This window comes from Arachis hypogaea, chromosome 3, assembly GCF_003086295.3.
Source record: "Arachis hypogaea cultivar Tifrunner chromosome 3, arahy.Tifrunner.gnm2.J5K5, whole genome shotgun sequence".
In the NCBI taxonomy this organism is placed as follows: domain Eukaryota; kingdom Viridiplantae; phylum Streptophyta; class Magnoliopsida; order Fabales; family Fabaceae; genus Arachis; species Arachis hypogaea.
The window spans coordinates 18,888,428-18,906,437 of record NC_092038.1 but is presented as its reverse complement, the minus strand read 5'-3'; the positions used below and the strand labels follow the sequence as shown (position 1 = coordinate 18,906,437).

The 18,010-nt window shown below is 33.9% G+C and overlaps 2 protein-coding genes across 13 annotated transcripts; one reads left to right on the top strand and one right to left on the bottom strand.

Moving 5' to 3' along the window:
• Positions 1-2,274: 2,274 nt before the first annotated feature.
• Positions 2,275-4,973, top strand: LOC112789712 (universal stress protein PHOS34). Its single transcript, XM_025831738.3, has 3 exons — positions 2,275-2,909; positions 3,946-4,247; positions 4,684-4,973. Exons 1-3 carry the CDS (start codon positions 2,566-2,568, stop codon positions 4,689-4,691), a joined length of 654 nt encoding a protein of 217 aa, XP_025687523.1. The 5' UTR covers positions 2,275-2,565; the 3' UTR covers positions 4,692-4,973.
• Positions 4,974-6,710: 1,737 nt separating this feature from the next.
• On the bottom strand, positions 6,711-12,152 carry LOC112789709 (pentatricopeptide repeat-containing protein At3g02330, mitochondrial). Of its 12 annotated transcripts, none has more exons than XM_025831732.2 (5): positions 11,635-12,131; positions 10,341-10,685; positions 9,977-10,058; positions 7,694-9,772; positions 6,711-6,997 (listed from the first exon to the last, which is right to left on the bottom strand). In XM_025831732.2, the coding sequence occupies exons 3-4, from the start codon at positions 9,977-9,979 to the stop codon at positions 8,219-8,221; spliced, it is 1,557 nt and encodes a 518-aa protein (XP_025687517.1). In that variant the 5' UTR covers positions 9,980-10,058; positions 10,341-10,685; positions 11,635-12,131; the 3' UTR covers positions 6,711-6,997; positions 7,694-8,218. The 12 variants fall into 12 exon arrangements, with proteins under 12 accessions (XP_025687517.1, XP_025687516.1, XP_072088589.1 ...); XM_025831731.2 differs by having other exon boundaries at positions 7,588-9,772; positions 11,635-12,113; XM_072232488.1 differs by lacking the exon at positions 9,977-10,058 and having other exon boundaries at positions 7,588-9,772; positions 11,635-12,152.
• Positions 12,153-18,010: the final 5,858 nt, after the last annotated feature.

The following is an 18,010-nucleotide window of genomic DNA, read 5'->3' as shown; positions in this document are numbered from 1 at the left end:
GGTATTTTCTCGTGGATTCATATTGTCTCTGAGTGATTCTGAGCAAGCTAATGGGGGTGTTTAGTTTTGGTGATCCTCGTGGTGAACTTGGCCATGAACTTTTGAGAGATGTCATAAAAGCTGGCTACGGAGCTGTTCGGGAGGGCGTTGAATAATTTGATTGCGGGACTAGCTAGGCTTACTGGGAAGGCCCTGCACCGAACCACATCGACGGCTCCTTCCAGGTTCATCCTGGCCTCGAAGGCCGTTGGGTGTTCCTGGGGATCTTTAGTCCCGTCGTATTTTATGTTAGTGGACTTGTCGAAGCACTTCAAGAGTTAGGCTCTCGAGATTCTTTTCGTGAATGGGGTGGCTCCCATTATCACGTGTTCACTTTGTGCTCATTTTGCTTTCCGATGGTGCCATCGATCGTCTTCTCTGCATCAGTGTTGTTTGCTGTGTCGCTGTTTTAGGGACCTGTTGTTCCTGGTATCGCAGTAAGATCGGGTTCTAGAAGTCACTTGGCCTGCATGCTCTGGGTGATACCGTTCTTTGGGGCGTAACTCGACCTTCGAGGTTTTGCACCCTGAAGCATAGCTCTTGAATTATTTGGACCGCCTTCTCTCCCAAGCCGTCGGGTGCCCAGGCTTCAATGGGTGGATGGTTGTCCTCTTTTGGTTACTGCTAGAGTGGGGTTGGTTGACGATGCACAGTGCTCGTTATCCTCCCGTGGGTGGGAGGAGCGTTATCTTGGAGTTCGGGAGTTGGGTTTCGTGGGTGTGAGTCATGTTGGTGGCTTGAGAATTGATCCTCGTGATCCGTCATGCCGCAACGATTTGGCAATCCTCATAGACGGCGCCAATGTACTAGAAGTCTCTGGTACAAGTTGTGAGATGGATAGGGGACTTGCGAGTCGAGGCAGTCGTCAGATTATCTGGCTGGAACAATGGGGTGGTACCTGCAAAGACACTCCAACGCTCAAGTCAGAATGGATCTGAGAAGTATAAGGTGTGTCGAATGAATAACGTACCTAAGGGAGCCTCTGACTCCTTTTTATATAACTAGTGATAGTTATCTCATTTTATCTTATCTTGCTAAGATAAGGGAGATATTTAGATTCGAATGTTGGTTAGAGATTGTGGACCAGTATGAGCCATCATCATCTTATCTTATCTGACTAAGATAAGAGAGATATTTAAATTTAAATATTAAATTAAAATATTAAAAGTTATTAATCCGTCTTTGGGTCCTGGAAATAACTCAATCTTAAAACTATTGGGTTTAATAACCGTTTCGAAAAAATACTCAGAAATCGAATCCAAAACACACAGAATATCTGATTTAATTTGTTTGTTTCTTCCTCTTAAGTTTATATATAATAAGAGGAGAATTCCTTTTTGTAAGGTCCTAATAAATTTTCACAGTAAAAATTTACATTATGGACTGCTTGCTTGGCACGGAAAGATTTCAATATTGGATTTTTATTTATTACGTATTAATTTTTATGCATATAAAGCAAATGAAATTAAAAATATATATGTAGGTAATTCTTTATCGTGAATTAACATATATAATTACTGTTTTTCCTTGATTTTCGTGTATGTTTTGATCAGTTGTATATGATAAGTGGTATAAATCTTTAAGTTAAGCTAAATAAATTATAAAAAAAATTAAAAAATATTATATATATACAAAAAATTAATTATTAAATATTTATATTTATTTTAATATATATTTTATACAAATACAAATTAAATGATTGAATTTTTTGTATGGTTGCCAAAAAATAGTATGGTAACATGTTTTATTCTTATTTTAGTAATTATACGTTTGTTAATTAAAAATAAAAAAATATTTTTTTTTTTTTTTGCAATTTCTTTTCGTATATTTTCTTTTAAGACAAATTCTTTTATCCTTTTTCTCTTTGTCAATTACTTTTAATAAAAAAATAAAAAAAGGTTTACACAAAATTAGTGTATGTAAGATTATTGGAAAAATAAATCGACGTATGTATCAATAATTTTGGGTATATGTATAAACGGTAAGCTATTATTGACGTATATTTCACTTATACAAATTACATAGACACTGTAATGTATAAAATAAAAAATATTAAAAAATATTAAAAATTATTATTTTTAATTATTATTTAATTATTAATTTAATTTTTTTAATATAATAATTTAAAAATATATTTTATCTTATATTTTTAAATATTAATAATTAATTAATAATAAAAAACTAATAAATTCTAATACTCTTCTAACATTTCTCTAAAATAAATACGTAGCAAGTAATAATAAAGATGTGAGTAACGTGATGGGTTGAATTGAACCATAATTAAAGGAAAAGTCATGACTTGCAAGTTGCAACTTGCAAAACGCAAAGAAAGACTTTGATACAACAAACTTGGAAAGAAAAGTAGAACATAAACACAGAAAGTAGAGAAACAAACTTCTCCAGTTACCTTGCTAACTCCGTTGTTAATTTTTATATGCTCCGTTATTTCCGCTTCCAAACTTCAACGCTTCACCGAAACAAAAAAACAAAGCACACGTTAACGTTGACTGCGTCCAACTCATCACCATGAACGTGACGAATCCACAGCCACCGGTTCCGTCGTCTCCGGTTCTGTCTCCCCTCGCTGATTCGCAGCGCAAGATTGCGATCGCTGTTGACCTAAGTGACGAGAGTGCTTATGCTGTCAAGTGGGCCGTACAGAACTACCTCCGTCCCGGTGACGCCGTCATCCTCCTGCACGTGCGCCCCACGAGCGTTCTCTATGGTGCTGACTGGGGCTCTGATGCCGGGGCTACGGCAGAGCCGGGAGAGGAGTCGCGGCGGAAGCTGGAGGAGGATTTCGTCAGCTTCACGAGCAGCAAGGTCAGTGACCTATCTCAGCCCCTTGTGGAGGCTGAAATTCCGTTCAGGTATGTTTTCTCATGGAGTTTTGTAGCATATATATCATAAACAGATTTCTTTTAAGCAGACAATTTTGATAAATAATGTAAAATAATTTATTTTAAAAATAAGGTAGAAATTTGGGTCCATTATTTCACATGAAATTAGTAATATGGAGAGTTATTAGATAAAAAATTAGCCAAATTAATTTAATTATTTAACGATTTTTAATTATTAATTTTATATAAAATTAACTGTAAATAAATTTTCATCTAAAAATAATCACTGACATAAAATATATTAAAATATAAAATATATATTAACATAATTTAAACACGTGTATAAATATGTATAATAATTAATTTAATAACTAATTTTTTTATGTATACATAATATTATTTATATAAAATATATATTAAAAATAAATTAAACAACATATATTTTTATACAAATATATTTGTAACATTTTTTGTAAAGCTCATAGAGTGAATTTGAAATGCAGTAAAAAAATATGAAATTATTTAAAAAAAAAATATTAAGAATTATCAGAATTTATTGTTTTTGATAATTAATTAGCTATTAATATTTAAAAGAGCAATAATAGAGGCAACAATATTTGTGATTAGTAGCCATCAACTAGTCATCAATAATAATTTGATGGTGTGAGATTTGTGTGAGATTTCATCCAATGGCTCATCTTTTTCTGTTGGTTACATGTTGGCCAAAATGTAATAAAATTACTGGTCCATAAACTTTTTCTATTTAAAAATATGAGTTAAAGTGTATTGTTGAATTATTAAACTAAATGTATTGGGTTAATGGTTAAATGATAATAAATTTTGTCTCTGGCATTTCTCATTATTTAATTATACATTATTACATGATGGAATATACAATTTCTCCGTTAGCTATAAGATTGCCAGTAATAAGCTACAATAAAATTTATTTTTTTTATATATTTAAACTTTTTAGTTTTTGAAGGAAACTCTATTTTTTTTATTCTTTACTCTTAATTGTATTGAACATACATGCAAAAGAATTTGTTACACATACATAAAATTGCAGCATCCACATAGTGAAAGACCACGATATGAAGGAGAGGTTGTGCTTGGAAGTGGAGAGATTGAGACTGGGCGCTGTGATCATGGGGAGCCGGGGATTTGGCGCAGGCAAGAGGAGTGGTAAGGGCAGGCTTGGGAGTGTCAGCGATTATTGCGTGCAGCATTGCGTCTGTCCTGTGGTGGTTGTCAGGTATCCTCACCACAAGAATAGTAACGCCGCCCAGGATGAGACTGACGAAGTCGCAGAGTTGCTTCCTGTCCCCGAGGAGGAAGAAGAGTATCATGATGCCTCAGATCAGCATAAAGGTTTTGCCTTTAATGTGTCTTTGTTTTTCTAGATTATACTGTGATTTACTATTGTGTTTAGTAAATTAAAAATTATAATTAAAATTTTAATAATATTTTTTTAATAATTAAAAATAATTTTATTTTATATCTATATTTATCTTAAATTAAATAAAATACTAAAATATAATACACACTTTACACTAAATATAATACAAAAATTTAATTTTGTATTAGTCTTCGAATCTCTATCTCTCACTCTCAATAATCCCTCTTTCAAATAGAACAATGTTTTACGTTGAAATTCGTATAAGTACCACTCTTGCATCAACCGTCAAGTAGTGTCTGGATAATTCTTGATTTTTTTTTCTTTTGATTAGGTTCTAAGAGAAATTGGTCATTGATGAATATGTTAGCTTTGCTATCTTCTAACTGCTACATATGAATGATGTATCAGGTGTTTGATGAGACTATTTGGCACAAGTGGATCACAACATTGACGGAAGAGAATATTTTCATGCCAAATACGGACAAGAACGTGCTATTTGTATTTCTTTCTTTCTTTCTCCCCGCTCTTTTTAGGACAGATCATGTTAGTGTTGAGCAGTCAAACATTGGGATGAATTTATGATGACAAATAGGGAAGAATGAGCTAGTGTTAAGAATTCAAAATATTGGAATGAATTAAACTTTGTAATTTGTGAAGTTTCACTTGTTGATTTACATGCAAAACTTTGTTTTCCTCCACATCTTCAATAATCATTGATCAGTTAATTGACTAGTGGGTTTTTGGTGATTTTTCCATAAGCTCGAGTTTTGATTCATGTTGGGAAACTATTTAAGGGCATAGAACAATTTCCTAGTAAACTTAACATAGTTAAGAAGTTGCAAACAATTGCTATTACTTGTAAAAGTTCATTGGATTTTGCAAGGTATAATTATAATTAATCTTTTGAGGGATCCCTGCTTACGAATTCTGAACCAGACTTCTGCCCTTAAGAAGCATCCTTGATTTACAAGACATCTTCAAAATCAATCTTAGAAGATCAGTTATGATGTAAGAAGTAAAACAAAGTCAAATTCTCTATGACCTCCAATAATCATGATAGTATGATATGTAAGCAGGAATCCGCAGGACGCATGAATGTGTTCAGACATAATTTAAGAGCTTATTCAAAATAAGATAAGAGTTTAAATAAGAAATAGAGAATTATAATACCTAAATATTATTTCAAATGATATGCATATTCACACGATTTCAGCTAAGGATGCAATAATAATAATAATAATAATAATAATAATAATAATAATATAGAATGTCCACCCGGATATTAGAAGGACTGAACCTGGTTAAGGTTAATAAAAAAAAGAACAACCTTGATTTTGGTTAACTAGAAGTTTGATTCAGGTCAATAAACCTAATTGGTTTGGTTTTATATGAAAAAAAAACTGGTTACAAAACCAATACCAAATTTGAAAAAAATAACAGATATTTCCATTCAAAAATCAATTTTATACAAGATCAATTTGAGCATGTAAATCAATTTTTGACACTTTAAAAAATCAGTTTTTTTTTTAACCATTATAAAACCGATTTAAACCTATAAACTGAATTTTTTAGGTGAAAATTCATCCAAATTTGCACCACCGGGTCATGTTATGACCACAGTATATTAGTCCATGTCAACAAATATCAATTGAGAACGAACATATATTAGTACTCCCGACACCATATACCATAGTGTATTCTGATTTATGAGAATGCTAATTGCTAACACTAACTATATCAATTTTAACCCACAGTAACACATTATTCCTTATCATTTATTTCAAAGCATGAAATACTCTATAGAGTCAATTAAAAGAATAGTTGGGGAAAAAGAGAAACCTTGATTTGGTCGCAACATAGTAACATAAAATTTTCAAAGTACATGTATCGACACAAAGCAACACATCATCAAAGTATAACATTAGTACATAACCACGTACATCCACTATAGCCATCTTTGTAATAACATTATCAACAACATCCCTCACCATTTATATTGTATTAGATTACAATAAATACCATCCATTGGAATATGACTAAACAAAACATGAAAAATGACTATCTAAGCTTTCAATTATGCACATAACCAATGGTTATTATATGCTAAACCGTGTTCCTCTGTCGATATAGCCAAGTAAAATACTATCTTTGGCCATAAAAAAACAAAAGAATGGAACAAAGCAAAATGTCAAGCAAGCCAAGCCAGTTCTCTTCATTAACTCTTAAAGCACATAGTCTATGACTCTATGGCTAATTGGCTATGATGCCAAACAACAGAGACATAACTGTTTGTTACATGAACATGGTAGAAAGATGAGACAAAAGATAACCCAATTCTAACCTATTTTCACAAAAATAATTTAGTGGAAATCTTATGAATGTTGGGATATTATTCTGGGTATAATCGTAAATATTTGCCAAAGTATGAACCAATCGAAACCAAAACTATAATTGTCATATAATCCACTGAATATCCAAAAAGTCTGACTCGTTGAAATTTAATAGCAATTACAAAATTGAAGTAAACAAGACCAAGAGAGACAGAAGCAATATGAGGCTATCAAAATAAACGAATGTTCCAAAGGCCTAAAAGGCCTTGCCTCAACAAAAGAAAAACAAAAATCTAACACTCTAATTCCGTACCCACCAAACAACAATCTTTCAATCCAAAAAGCTTAAGCAGCCGCAGCTGCTCCCTTTTTCCTTGGTTCAGCTTCAGTACCTACTTCAACAGAAACAACATTGCATTAACGAAATGAAAAACAATCAGGCAGAAGAGACCACAAGGACTGTCATGTACTTGAGTTGCTGGGGCTCAAATCGAACAACCGAAAGCAATTACTATTGTTATATAACATAGATAGACAGATAGATAGTGTTGATAGGCTGCTTGATGGAAATTGTGAGAGTAAATATTATTAATGGAAATTGAAGTCAGAAAGTATGTTAATATCCATATTTCTTGCCCCTTGGATTTCAAAAATTTGGTTAAGTTTGGTGAAAAAGCACTACTCTATGAATTAAATATTCTTGACCAGGGCTGAATCAATCATTTACAATTGGCAACCATATTTTTCTGTTATTATAAATCAGAGAGCTGATTAATATACTCAACTTGAATAAATTAAAAAAGAAAGCATCCTTTATTTACATGACATCTCCAAAATCAATCCTAGAAAAACAGTTATGATGTAAGAAGTAAAACAAAGTCAATATCATGATATATAAGCAGGATGCATGAATATGTTTAGATAAGAGCTTATTCAAAATAAGATAAGAGTTTAAACAAAAAATAGAGAATTACAATAATACCTAAAAAATGATCTCAAATGATATGCATATCCACACAGCATCAGCTGACGATGCTAGAATAATAATAATAATATGGAATATCACTAGGCATCAACATCTCGGTCACCTTTTGTTGCATAAAATTTGTTCTGGATAAGCCCAACACAGAAATGCGTCCAGCACAGCCCAGAGGCACCCCAGCAGCTCATCCAGGGGCCCAAACAGTCAACCATAACAGTGGGAGGAGAGTCTGACCAAAGCAGAAAAGATCCCCGACGAATGGCAAAATCTCTCACACAAGGGACCGCCATAATTCTCCCGAACCATGGGAAACAATGGCCGGATCATAATCTCTACTCGTATATGAAAAAGGGGAGACCTGAGCTCCTCCATGTATGTTGAACCCCCTATAAGATTTCATCTACTACCTCGAATACATCTTGCCTCTTGTTATCAGCTAAATTTTCGAAGAACAACAGGGATAAATTGGAGTCAGTATCCAACACGTTGGATTTTTTCTGGAGATTATACTCTGCCTCAATCAACATCTGATAAATTAACAACATGAAAGTATTCAAGGTTCTCATCATAAACTGGAATCCGTAATCCATAGGAAGCAAGGAGAGTAGACCTATGCTTAAATATTGATATACTATGATATATAAGTTGGCACTTCTATAATTCCCAGATAAATCTTTTCCAACTCTGCATAGATCTCAATTGATTGTTGATGAGTTACATCATCAACTGCAAAGACATGAAGCTTCTTATCTACCTCTATCCAACTCCATCCTGCAGGTTTTCTTATTCTCCTTCTTTGCATAAGGCTTCTGACTTCAGCCACTTCGTTCCATAAACCTTTTTTCGCATAGATTTGTGCTAGTGATAAATATGGTGCTGCATTACATGGTTCCATCTTAATGAGCTGATCCGCAGCCTCCCTTCCAAGCTCTACATCTCCATGAATCTTGCAAGAATTCAAGAAGGAACTCCAGATTACAGTATTTGGATCATAAGGCATTTCTACCATTAAATCTCTTGCCCTCCTAAGATTTCCATTTCTAGCATACAGATCAATCAAGCAAGCATATTGGTCTATATCAGGAGATAATTGGTAATGTGTGCTCATTTTGTTGAAGTACTCCACCCCTTTGTGAAGAAATCCAGCGTGATTGCAAGCTGTTAAGATTGCTGTAAAGCACACATGATCAGGAATGAACTCTTTCTCCACCAATAAATGATCAAAAAGTTCCAGAGCCTCCAAACCTCTACCGCAGTGAGCATAAGCCATGATCATAGATGTCCACAACACACTATTTTTGTTAGAAGCCTGGTCCAACACAGCTCGAGCCTCACCAATGTCACCGCCCTTTGAATACATATCAATCAAAGCACTGACCACGAACACATTCTGCTCTGAACCCATCTTAACAACAACAGAGTGCACTTGTCTTCCTTGAAGAAGTATTGCAATGCCACTGCAAGCATTTAATACAGAACATAAAGTGTGATCAGTAACACCCAAATTCCTTTGCCGCATTTCCACAAATAGTTTCAGCGCGTCATCATAGTACAAGTTTTGACAATAACCAGAGATCATTGAATTATACACAATACTGTCCCTTTCAGTACTTTCATCAAACACCAAAGCAGCATCATCAACACACTCCCATTTTGCATAACAATCAACCAATGAGCACAACACAAAATTCATGGCACAAAATCCTCGTTTCACAACATGTGCATGAAGAATTGAACATTTTTCAAGGCCGCCATTTTGCCCCACACAAGAACCAATAACACTGGCAAAGGTAAAAGAATTAGGCTTAATTTGGGTACCCAACATATCCTTGAACAACAAGAATGCATCTTTTCCTTGTCCATTTATTGAGAACCCTGAAATGAGTGAAGTCCACGACACCTTATCGTGCACCTTCATGGATGTGAATACCTTCTTTGCCTCCAAAATGGAATCACATTTTGCATAGAAATCAACGAGTGCACTGCTAAGGAACAAATTATCCTCATACCCGGATTGAATGATATGAGCATGGATTTGTATACCTAGAGGCCAATTAAGGGTTTTTGCGCAAGAACTAAGTGTGGCACAAAGAACATGCTTCGTTGGTTTTGTTCCTAATGCTATTGCATTCATTGCATTTGATGACTCTGGTATGCAAGAGATTGTGAATCCATGAACACACTCCTGATCAAGGTTACGAGAATCAAACCGGTCAGTTAACCAGTCAAGTGACGGGTTTAAAGGTTCAATGATCTAACCATGGTTGAACCGTAATTGAACCAGTTTAATTAAGTATAAAATAAAATTATTTAAAATATAACCATATAAATTTCTAAATATCTAACTTAAATGTTCAATAACAATAAAATTCAAAATTTGCCTCACTACCATGTGTTATGGAAGATATGGAATGCAAGGAACATGAAGATTTTCGAAGATAAAGAGGTCTCTCCACAAGAAATTGTTAGTGCTGCATCAAGATTGAAGGAAGAAAGGGAGATATGGGTAAAAATTGATATACAATCATAGCTAACATCGATTAATAAACAGAATAGCCCACAAAATCAGCACCACAAATATTAACAAACAACAGCAGCAAACAACATCACAAAATAAAAATCATGAAGCAAAATAGAATTTTAAAATATAAAAATAAATTACATTATCAGAAACTTATTGATTAGGATAAAAGTAAATTCATGAAGCAAAATGCCAAAATCCAAGCAGAAAATAGGAGACCAGTGAAACTTACCAGGGACGAGGGAGAAGCGGCCGGAGAGGCGAGAGACGCCGGCGAAGATGCGAGCAGAGGCACTGGTGGCAGCGACCCGGAGTAGCGATGCAGGAGGATAAATGGAGAACGGCGGCGGCACAGTAGTGAACGGACTGAACGGAGTGGCGATCTGGAGAACGGATCAGTGACGCCGGCTGATTTGGAGAGCAGAGAAAGGAAAAGGGGAGAAGAGAAAGCTAGAAACTAGCAATTCTCAACTTCGCAGCAGCACTACGAAAGCACCGAATTCAATGGTCCCAGCATGTAAATGCTCTCCTAACTAAGGTTGCGAGAACCGGACCAGTCAATGAACCGGTCAAGTAACTGGTTTAATGGTTCAATGGTTCAACCGAGGTCGAACCGTGGTTGAACCGGTTTAATTAAATATAACATAAAATCATTAAAAATTCAAAGTGACATATATTGTGAGATAGGGTGAAGAACAACTAAAGCATTGTATAAATTAAACAATATCAGTTTCTCAATCTTCATGTATATATAACACACTAGCAATAGGACTTCTAAGCTTGGTCAAACAATATCATTTCCAGATATAACAACAGAAGATAGGCAACCAAAATTTGAGGCCACAAATTTTAGCATGGTGCAAGGTGGAAAAGAAATCAGTATTGTCTACAAGTTGAGCTGGAAGAAGCAATTCCACAACACAGTATGAAGCCCAGAACACAAAAAAAACCTGAACAATTAAATTAACTAAACAAAACAAAAACACAATAAAGAAGCATAAATAACCTTTATAAATTAGGTTTCCATTCCTGAATTTTCCATTTTCATAAATTAGGTAATCTTTTTGTTCTTTGCTTCTTAACTTCATTCTCTTTTCCTATGAGTAAACCATCTCCTTGTCTGAACTTCACCCAACCCTTATTTTGAAGCCATATAGTAAATCCAATGCAGAATTGTAGCCATGTTTCTCTTTTGAATCAATGACAGCAAAATAACAAGTAAAACAGATTGGATTTATACCTCAATCTCAGCAGAATTAATTCATATCAATCTCAGCAAAAATCATTCTCAGCATAATTAATAAATTAAACTTAAAAAAATTTAATTTATAACTCCATCTCAGCAGAATTAATTCAACATCAACTGACTGAATTCAAATAAAATTAAGAAAATTAATATCTCAAAACTCAGCAGAAACATCAATCATACATCATATGTATATTCAGAACAAAGCAAAGAAGAAAACAATATAATACAATTACAACAAATTGAACATTATTGAAGAGGATAAAGGGCAGGTTTTTACCTTATATGGATTGACAGCAAAGGGGAGGAAAAGACAGCATAGAGCCAGAGAGCAGAGAGACAGAGAAATTCAGATTGGGAAATTCAGTAATGTGAAACAGAGAAGCAACGACGGTGAGACACGGTGTGGAGCAGAGAAGCAGCGACGACAAGATTGGCGGGGAGTAGAGAAGGGGCCACAGCCAAAAACGGCGGGGATGGGAGAAGCAGAAAAAACGCACGGCAAGGAGGTGAGAAGCAGCGACAACTCACGGCGAGGAGCAGAGAAGCGGTGACGACCAACGGTGAAGGAGCAGAAAAGCAGTGACAGAGAGAGCTCGGACAGGGAAACGGCGACGCCAACAACAGCCCCAAACCGACCTTAGCTTCTGGCGACACGAGGAGAAGGACAGAATGAAAGAAAGGGGAGATGGTGATGGTGGCTCTGATAGGGTTTAGGAGAATCTAGGATTGGTGAGGCTGTGTTTGTGAGAGAGAGGAGACGGGGTGGTGTCATTCAGCACTGGACTTGGGTTTCTCTGGAATCAAAACGGCGCCGTTTTGATTGTTGGATCAGCGAACCGGAACTTGAAAAAACCCGGCCGGTTCGCTCGGTTCGCCGGTTAACCATTGGTTCAGCTGGTTTTAAACCGGTTTTTTACATAACAATTTTAGAAGTCAACCGGACCGGTCAAATGACTGATTTCCGGTTAATTCGGTCGAATCGATCGGTCTGATCCGGTTTTTAGAACCTTGTTTCTAACAAAACATGTTTTTTAAGTTTTTTAATAACGGTTAAATAGTCTTTTTTTAATTTTAATTACAAATTCATTTTATATAATTTATTTAATTATAAAAACTATTTTTTATTTTATAAATTATTATTTTATTATTTATCTATTATATTTATTAATAATAAAAAACAAAAACAATAACGAATTAGATCTTCGATTGATCGTAATAACTTTTTAGCAATCTTAATCGATTAAAAGTTTATCTTTGATCCGTTACATCCCTCAAGCATTGTGAAATCGTGTTTCAGAGAGAATCAATCGATTGGATTAACAAAATAATTGATTGAATTTCAGATTTCCCATAACTCAATCGATTGGATTGGACTTCAGGTTATCACAAAACAATCGATTGAAAGTTGCAAGGCAGTATGGTTTTCGCAAAAATCAATCGATTAGTCATATTACCCAATCGATTGAACGGTGACTAGAATGTGGGTTTTTTTTATAATTCGAAATCGATTATTTATATTACCCAATCGATTGAAAGTTTCAAAGCAACTTGAGGTCTCACAATTCAATCGACTGATTGTGTTACCCAATCGATTGACGTTTGTACATGACCAATGGTATATTCCAATTCAATCGATTGGTATGAGAATTCAATCGATTGGAATGTGATGTAAATAAGTTTTTTTTTGCATTCAATTGATTGGTAAGATAATCTAATCGATTGAATTTTGAAATGCGCTATATATTAAACCTGGTAACCATGCGTATTCAGACTCTCTCCCCATTTTAAAACATAATAACACCATTTCTGTATCTCTCTTCTCTTTCTAAATTCAGAAAGCTTCTCTCTTCTTCTTCTTCTCCAATCTCACCAACATCCACTCCAAACTACATACATATTATTAATCCTCATCTAAATCCTTACAAAACCCACCGAACCAATATTCCCAAAATGGCCAAAACTAAGAACGTCAAAAGAGCTAGGGTTTAGGGTGAAAGTTCTGCATCCGCCAAACTAGTTGCTTCATCCAATTACATGGCAAGGTGGCTGCCGTCTCCGGGGGCATTAAACAACTATGTGGAGAAGTTCGAGTCAAGGGCAATTGTTCCTCCCAGGTACATAACAGCCGAGTTCATTCATGATAGACACTATAATTTGGTTTGGAATGCTTTGCAAACACATCACTTGACTGATTTTGTACAAACTAAGGATGATTATTATCCGCACTTGGTTAGGGCTGTTTATAGTACTTTAAATTATGTTGTTCCTGAAACTGATGAAGAGGGTGAAGAAGTAATGCCGCTGATTAAGTTTGATTTAGGGTCACGGCATTATAGAGTTACTTTGGAACAATTAGCTGAACAATGAAATTGAGTTTATCATGGGAAAAAATTTACTGGAGGTATTGCAGCAGATGAGGAATGGGGTAAATATAATAGATTGGTTGGTTTGCAGAGTCTGCAGTATGAGAACCCACATATGGATGCTAGAGGTAATATAAGTTGTAGTGTTTTGGGTAATGAGCAGTGTATATTGATGTATTTATTTTCATACATGTTGATTCCAAGAAAACATAATCATGGAATCTTGTTAACGAAGATATTCTAGTGATTTGGGCTATGGTGACTGGAAAGGAGATAAACTGGCCTTATTTTATGGTTCATCATATGCTTGAAATGAAGAAAGGAAAATTAAGTGTTGGTTTAGGATATGCTTGCCAATGGACCAAGATTTTCAAATGGCTTGGAATTGACTTGAGTGAAGAGAAAAGTATCGTCTTGAGTAATGTAGCCAAGATTGATGACAGCACTCTAAGACAGATGGAAAGAGATCTGGATGCCCAAGAACCTCAGATCCAAGGACAACCACAAGACCCTGAGGTGCAAGCATAATCCCAGGAACCCCCATCACCACTGCCTCCTTCGCCAACAATGCGAGATTTGATGATGAATTGCAAAGCATAAGATTATATATGGAGGGACAATTTGCTGATATGAGGCAGCATCAAGACAGGCAAACTGAAACTATCAATCATCAAGGAAAAGCAATTGATCTTCTATACACTAATCTAGGCATCACAAACCCAAGGGAAATCATCCCAAGGCCTGGACCATGAAGAAAATGTGTCAAAGAATGAAGAAAATCTGTTTCAGGGTCTTGAAATTGTTTCAGTTGTTCTTGAAATCAATTGATATGCATTCAATCGATTGAATTAGGAAACTAATCGATTGAAGAATGCTTGCAATAAGGAGTTTGTATGCATTCAATTGATTATTTTGTTAGTGCAATCGATTGAATTATCCTCAATTACTGATTCAATCGATTGTTTTGTTAGTGCAATCGATTGAAGTATCCACAATTACTGATTCAATCGATTGTTTTGTTAATGAAATCGATTGAAGTATCCTCAATTATTGTTTCAATCGACTGGTAAGTGCTTGAACACGTATAGTGCTATTCAACTAGTTTGTTCCTTTTTTATTTAATTATTAGTGATCCATCTAATCTTATTATTATTATTATTTAAGTATTTATCTACTTAAAAATAATTATAGATAAGATATAATCATATGGATTAATAAAATTTACTTTGTTAAATTGTAAAATAAAAATTAAGATAAAATTCAATTTGTATTTGATTTTAACCAAAAGATAAGATAACATAAAAATTTTTAGAATTATTCACATAATTTAAAAATTTTAAAAAAGATAGAATTAAAATTTGATGATCTTTATTGGGTGTATATATATGTGCTCACTCCGACTAGTTTTTTATACTTAGATAAATTATTTTAAGTATTTGCCTTTTAACCATATTTACTCATACAATATTCTACAGTTGATAATAATCATGGATATTCGTCCTAACAAAGATTTAGTCCCCAATGATGCATGTAATACACAGAATATGTCACTGGCTACAGACTTGATCTTATCACACTTGATTTTGGTGATCAAATTGAAACTACAATTCCTAATGTTAAGGTAAGACGTAATGGGTTTTTAATTTTTAGTAGAATATATTATGAGTAATTTAATCTTTTATGTTTTCTTTCTACAGGATGACCTAGTTATCAATGACGATGTTATTCAAAACAAGGATATAAATAAAAGTGAAGAATTATCTAGTAAAGAAGAAGAGGTCCTCCTTAGCATGTAGGTAATTTAATTTGGCAAATAGTAATGCAATTTATATTATGTAATACATTTTATATATTATAACTATTTTTTTGCTATTAGTTGTGATTAGAGAAATCTTTGTCTGATTCCATTGACAATCTCATCAGAACAACCATCACTCTTTTTGTATTTTTACATTTATATGAAATTATTTTATTTAAATGTTTGTAGTCAATGAGAGTTGTAAACATGGTTCGAGACGAAAAAATTGATAAAATCCTTGAATTTGTAAGCCACATTGAGACAATGATATCACAATTGAGTCTGAACAATGATTTCGAGACTCCGACCAAACTTTCTTCACTAAAGACATGTCCATTCTCAAATAGATTGAAGGCTAAGAGTTCGGATATTGATATTCATACTGCTATATCAGACGATGAGGATGATCTTATTGAACTAGACAAGAGAACTTTCACTCACGATGATGCGTTCAACATCAAAATCAATATGGACAAACCGATATCCCCAACTATAAGAGCTGCAACGAAAAAGAAAAATATATCAAAGGTATATGCATGTATAGTAAAATTCATGCATCATATTTTTTACAAGTATATTCCTAACATGACAATAAGTGTTTACTGACCTATTATTTTTCTTAGGGTAAGACTATTATAGGGACACAGAAAAAATTACCGTTCACTCCCCTAGGCGGAGTTAGAAAGCCAAAGATTGAGCCCAAATCATTCAATAAATCCAAGGTGTCTTATGCACTAAGTCAACCTACAAAAGACTATAGAAGACCTATTTATTTCTTTTCCATCACCAACGTAATTACTTCTTAGCCACCAATCTTTAATTATCTAATTTGTTATGAGTAGTGCTAATTAACCATCTAGTCTACAATGAGTATTACTAATACTCTTGTGTTAAACCTTGTAGTCAATGAAGTATAAATTTATGCCAACTCCAACCATACGTCTTTTGGAAGATCAGATAAAGGCTTGTGCATATGCATTTTCAACCTCGCTAGATCCATCGTAAGTTATTTTGATATTATCCGTCTTGTCGATCAATGAGGACCCATCTTATGTGTTTTAGTTTTTAATTAATACAGTGAAGAACTTGTGGTAACAAACACAATCAGAGCTACTAGACCAGACTTTGATCATTTTCTACATGACAAACCCATTACAGAGAAGGTACACAAATCATCTATTAATTAATTTACATTTGATTTTTCGCACAATTTAGTAATATATTTGGATTATGGTTCAGATTCTTGAATTAGTGGCATTGAGATGCATCGATGATCAATCTGATGTAAGTTTTAAGACAACATGGTAACTTCCACCGAAATTTGTGGTATGTTCTATAACACCTAATAAGATAATTTTACTAATTATAAGTTATAAATGTAATGCTGATAAAGAACATGCTTTATCATGTAGTAACAGTTATATGAATTCATTAATGTTTTTAGGTGGATGTCTTTAGTAAGATACATTTAGAGCAAAAGATGCAACACTATATATACAAATTTATGCAACCTACTGCTGATTTAAAATTTGCAAGATTTTTTTTGGATAGTCTTTGTTGAATATAGTTTTTCCTTATCAACATACATAACACATGGGCAAATTTTATGGTCTAGATATATGTTCCTATTCAAGAGGATGACCATTGGTATCTAATGGTAATCTCGGTTGACGATCGTACAATCTATCACTTGGACACCCATTTTAATGATGACAGAATTCACTATCGTGAATGTGTTATCAAGACCCTAGTAAAGGTATAAAAAATTTTATAAGCTTATTTACTTTAGATTTTTTGTTTTTATTATTTAACTAGTTAATTGAAATCAGGCAAACGTACTACAACAAATCATCATGCCGAACTTTTACAAGGATGATGGTATTCAAGAGTATAATAAACAATTTCATGACTACAAAATTATAAGGTCAAAAGATATACCTCAATGTAGTTCAAGCTGGAACTCTGCAACTTGGGTAATGAAGCGGATGGATATGACTTTTGAGTTTAAACCAAAGGGTAACAATAAGGTGACCAGCTTTTACAAATCTCTAATATTTATACTCTATTTTTTGTACTAATTCATAATAAATAAATTGCAGCTTGAGGATAATGATATTCGCATGATAACCACTGTGCATTTACTCAGGAGTTAGATCAACCAGAAGAAGTCACGAATTATAGCGTCGGCCAATGGGTTTGGGAATATGCACACAAACCATGAGATGTAAAGATAATAGTATTTACTTTGATAAATTACAATACTTTAGTTATTGATTATTTATTTGTTAGGTTTGGTAGATGTACTTCTTTAGTTATTTTAGAATGACTTCTTAAATTGATATTTTTGGTTTTGTGGCTTTTACAACTTTTCTCTATTTCTATGCACTATATAGATATATTAGTTTAATGAAACTCATATTTTATGATGAAGTAATGTCATTTTCATTTATTATTTCATCAACAATGCCATACAAATATTATGTATGGTGAAT

Excerpts from the sequence above, each read along its gene's own strand:
- LOC112789712 (XM_025831738.3), top strand. The coding sequence starts at position 2,566 with ATGAACGTGACGAATCCACAGCCACCGGTTCCGTCGTCTCCGGTTCTG. Across the intron at positions 2,910-3,945 it reads GAGGCTGAAATTCCGTTCAG|CATCCACATAGTGAAAGACC; the intron begins GTATGTTTTCTC and ends ATAAAATTGCAG.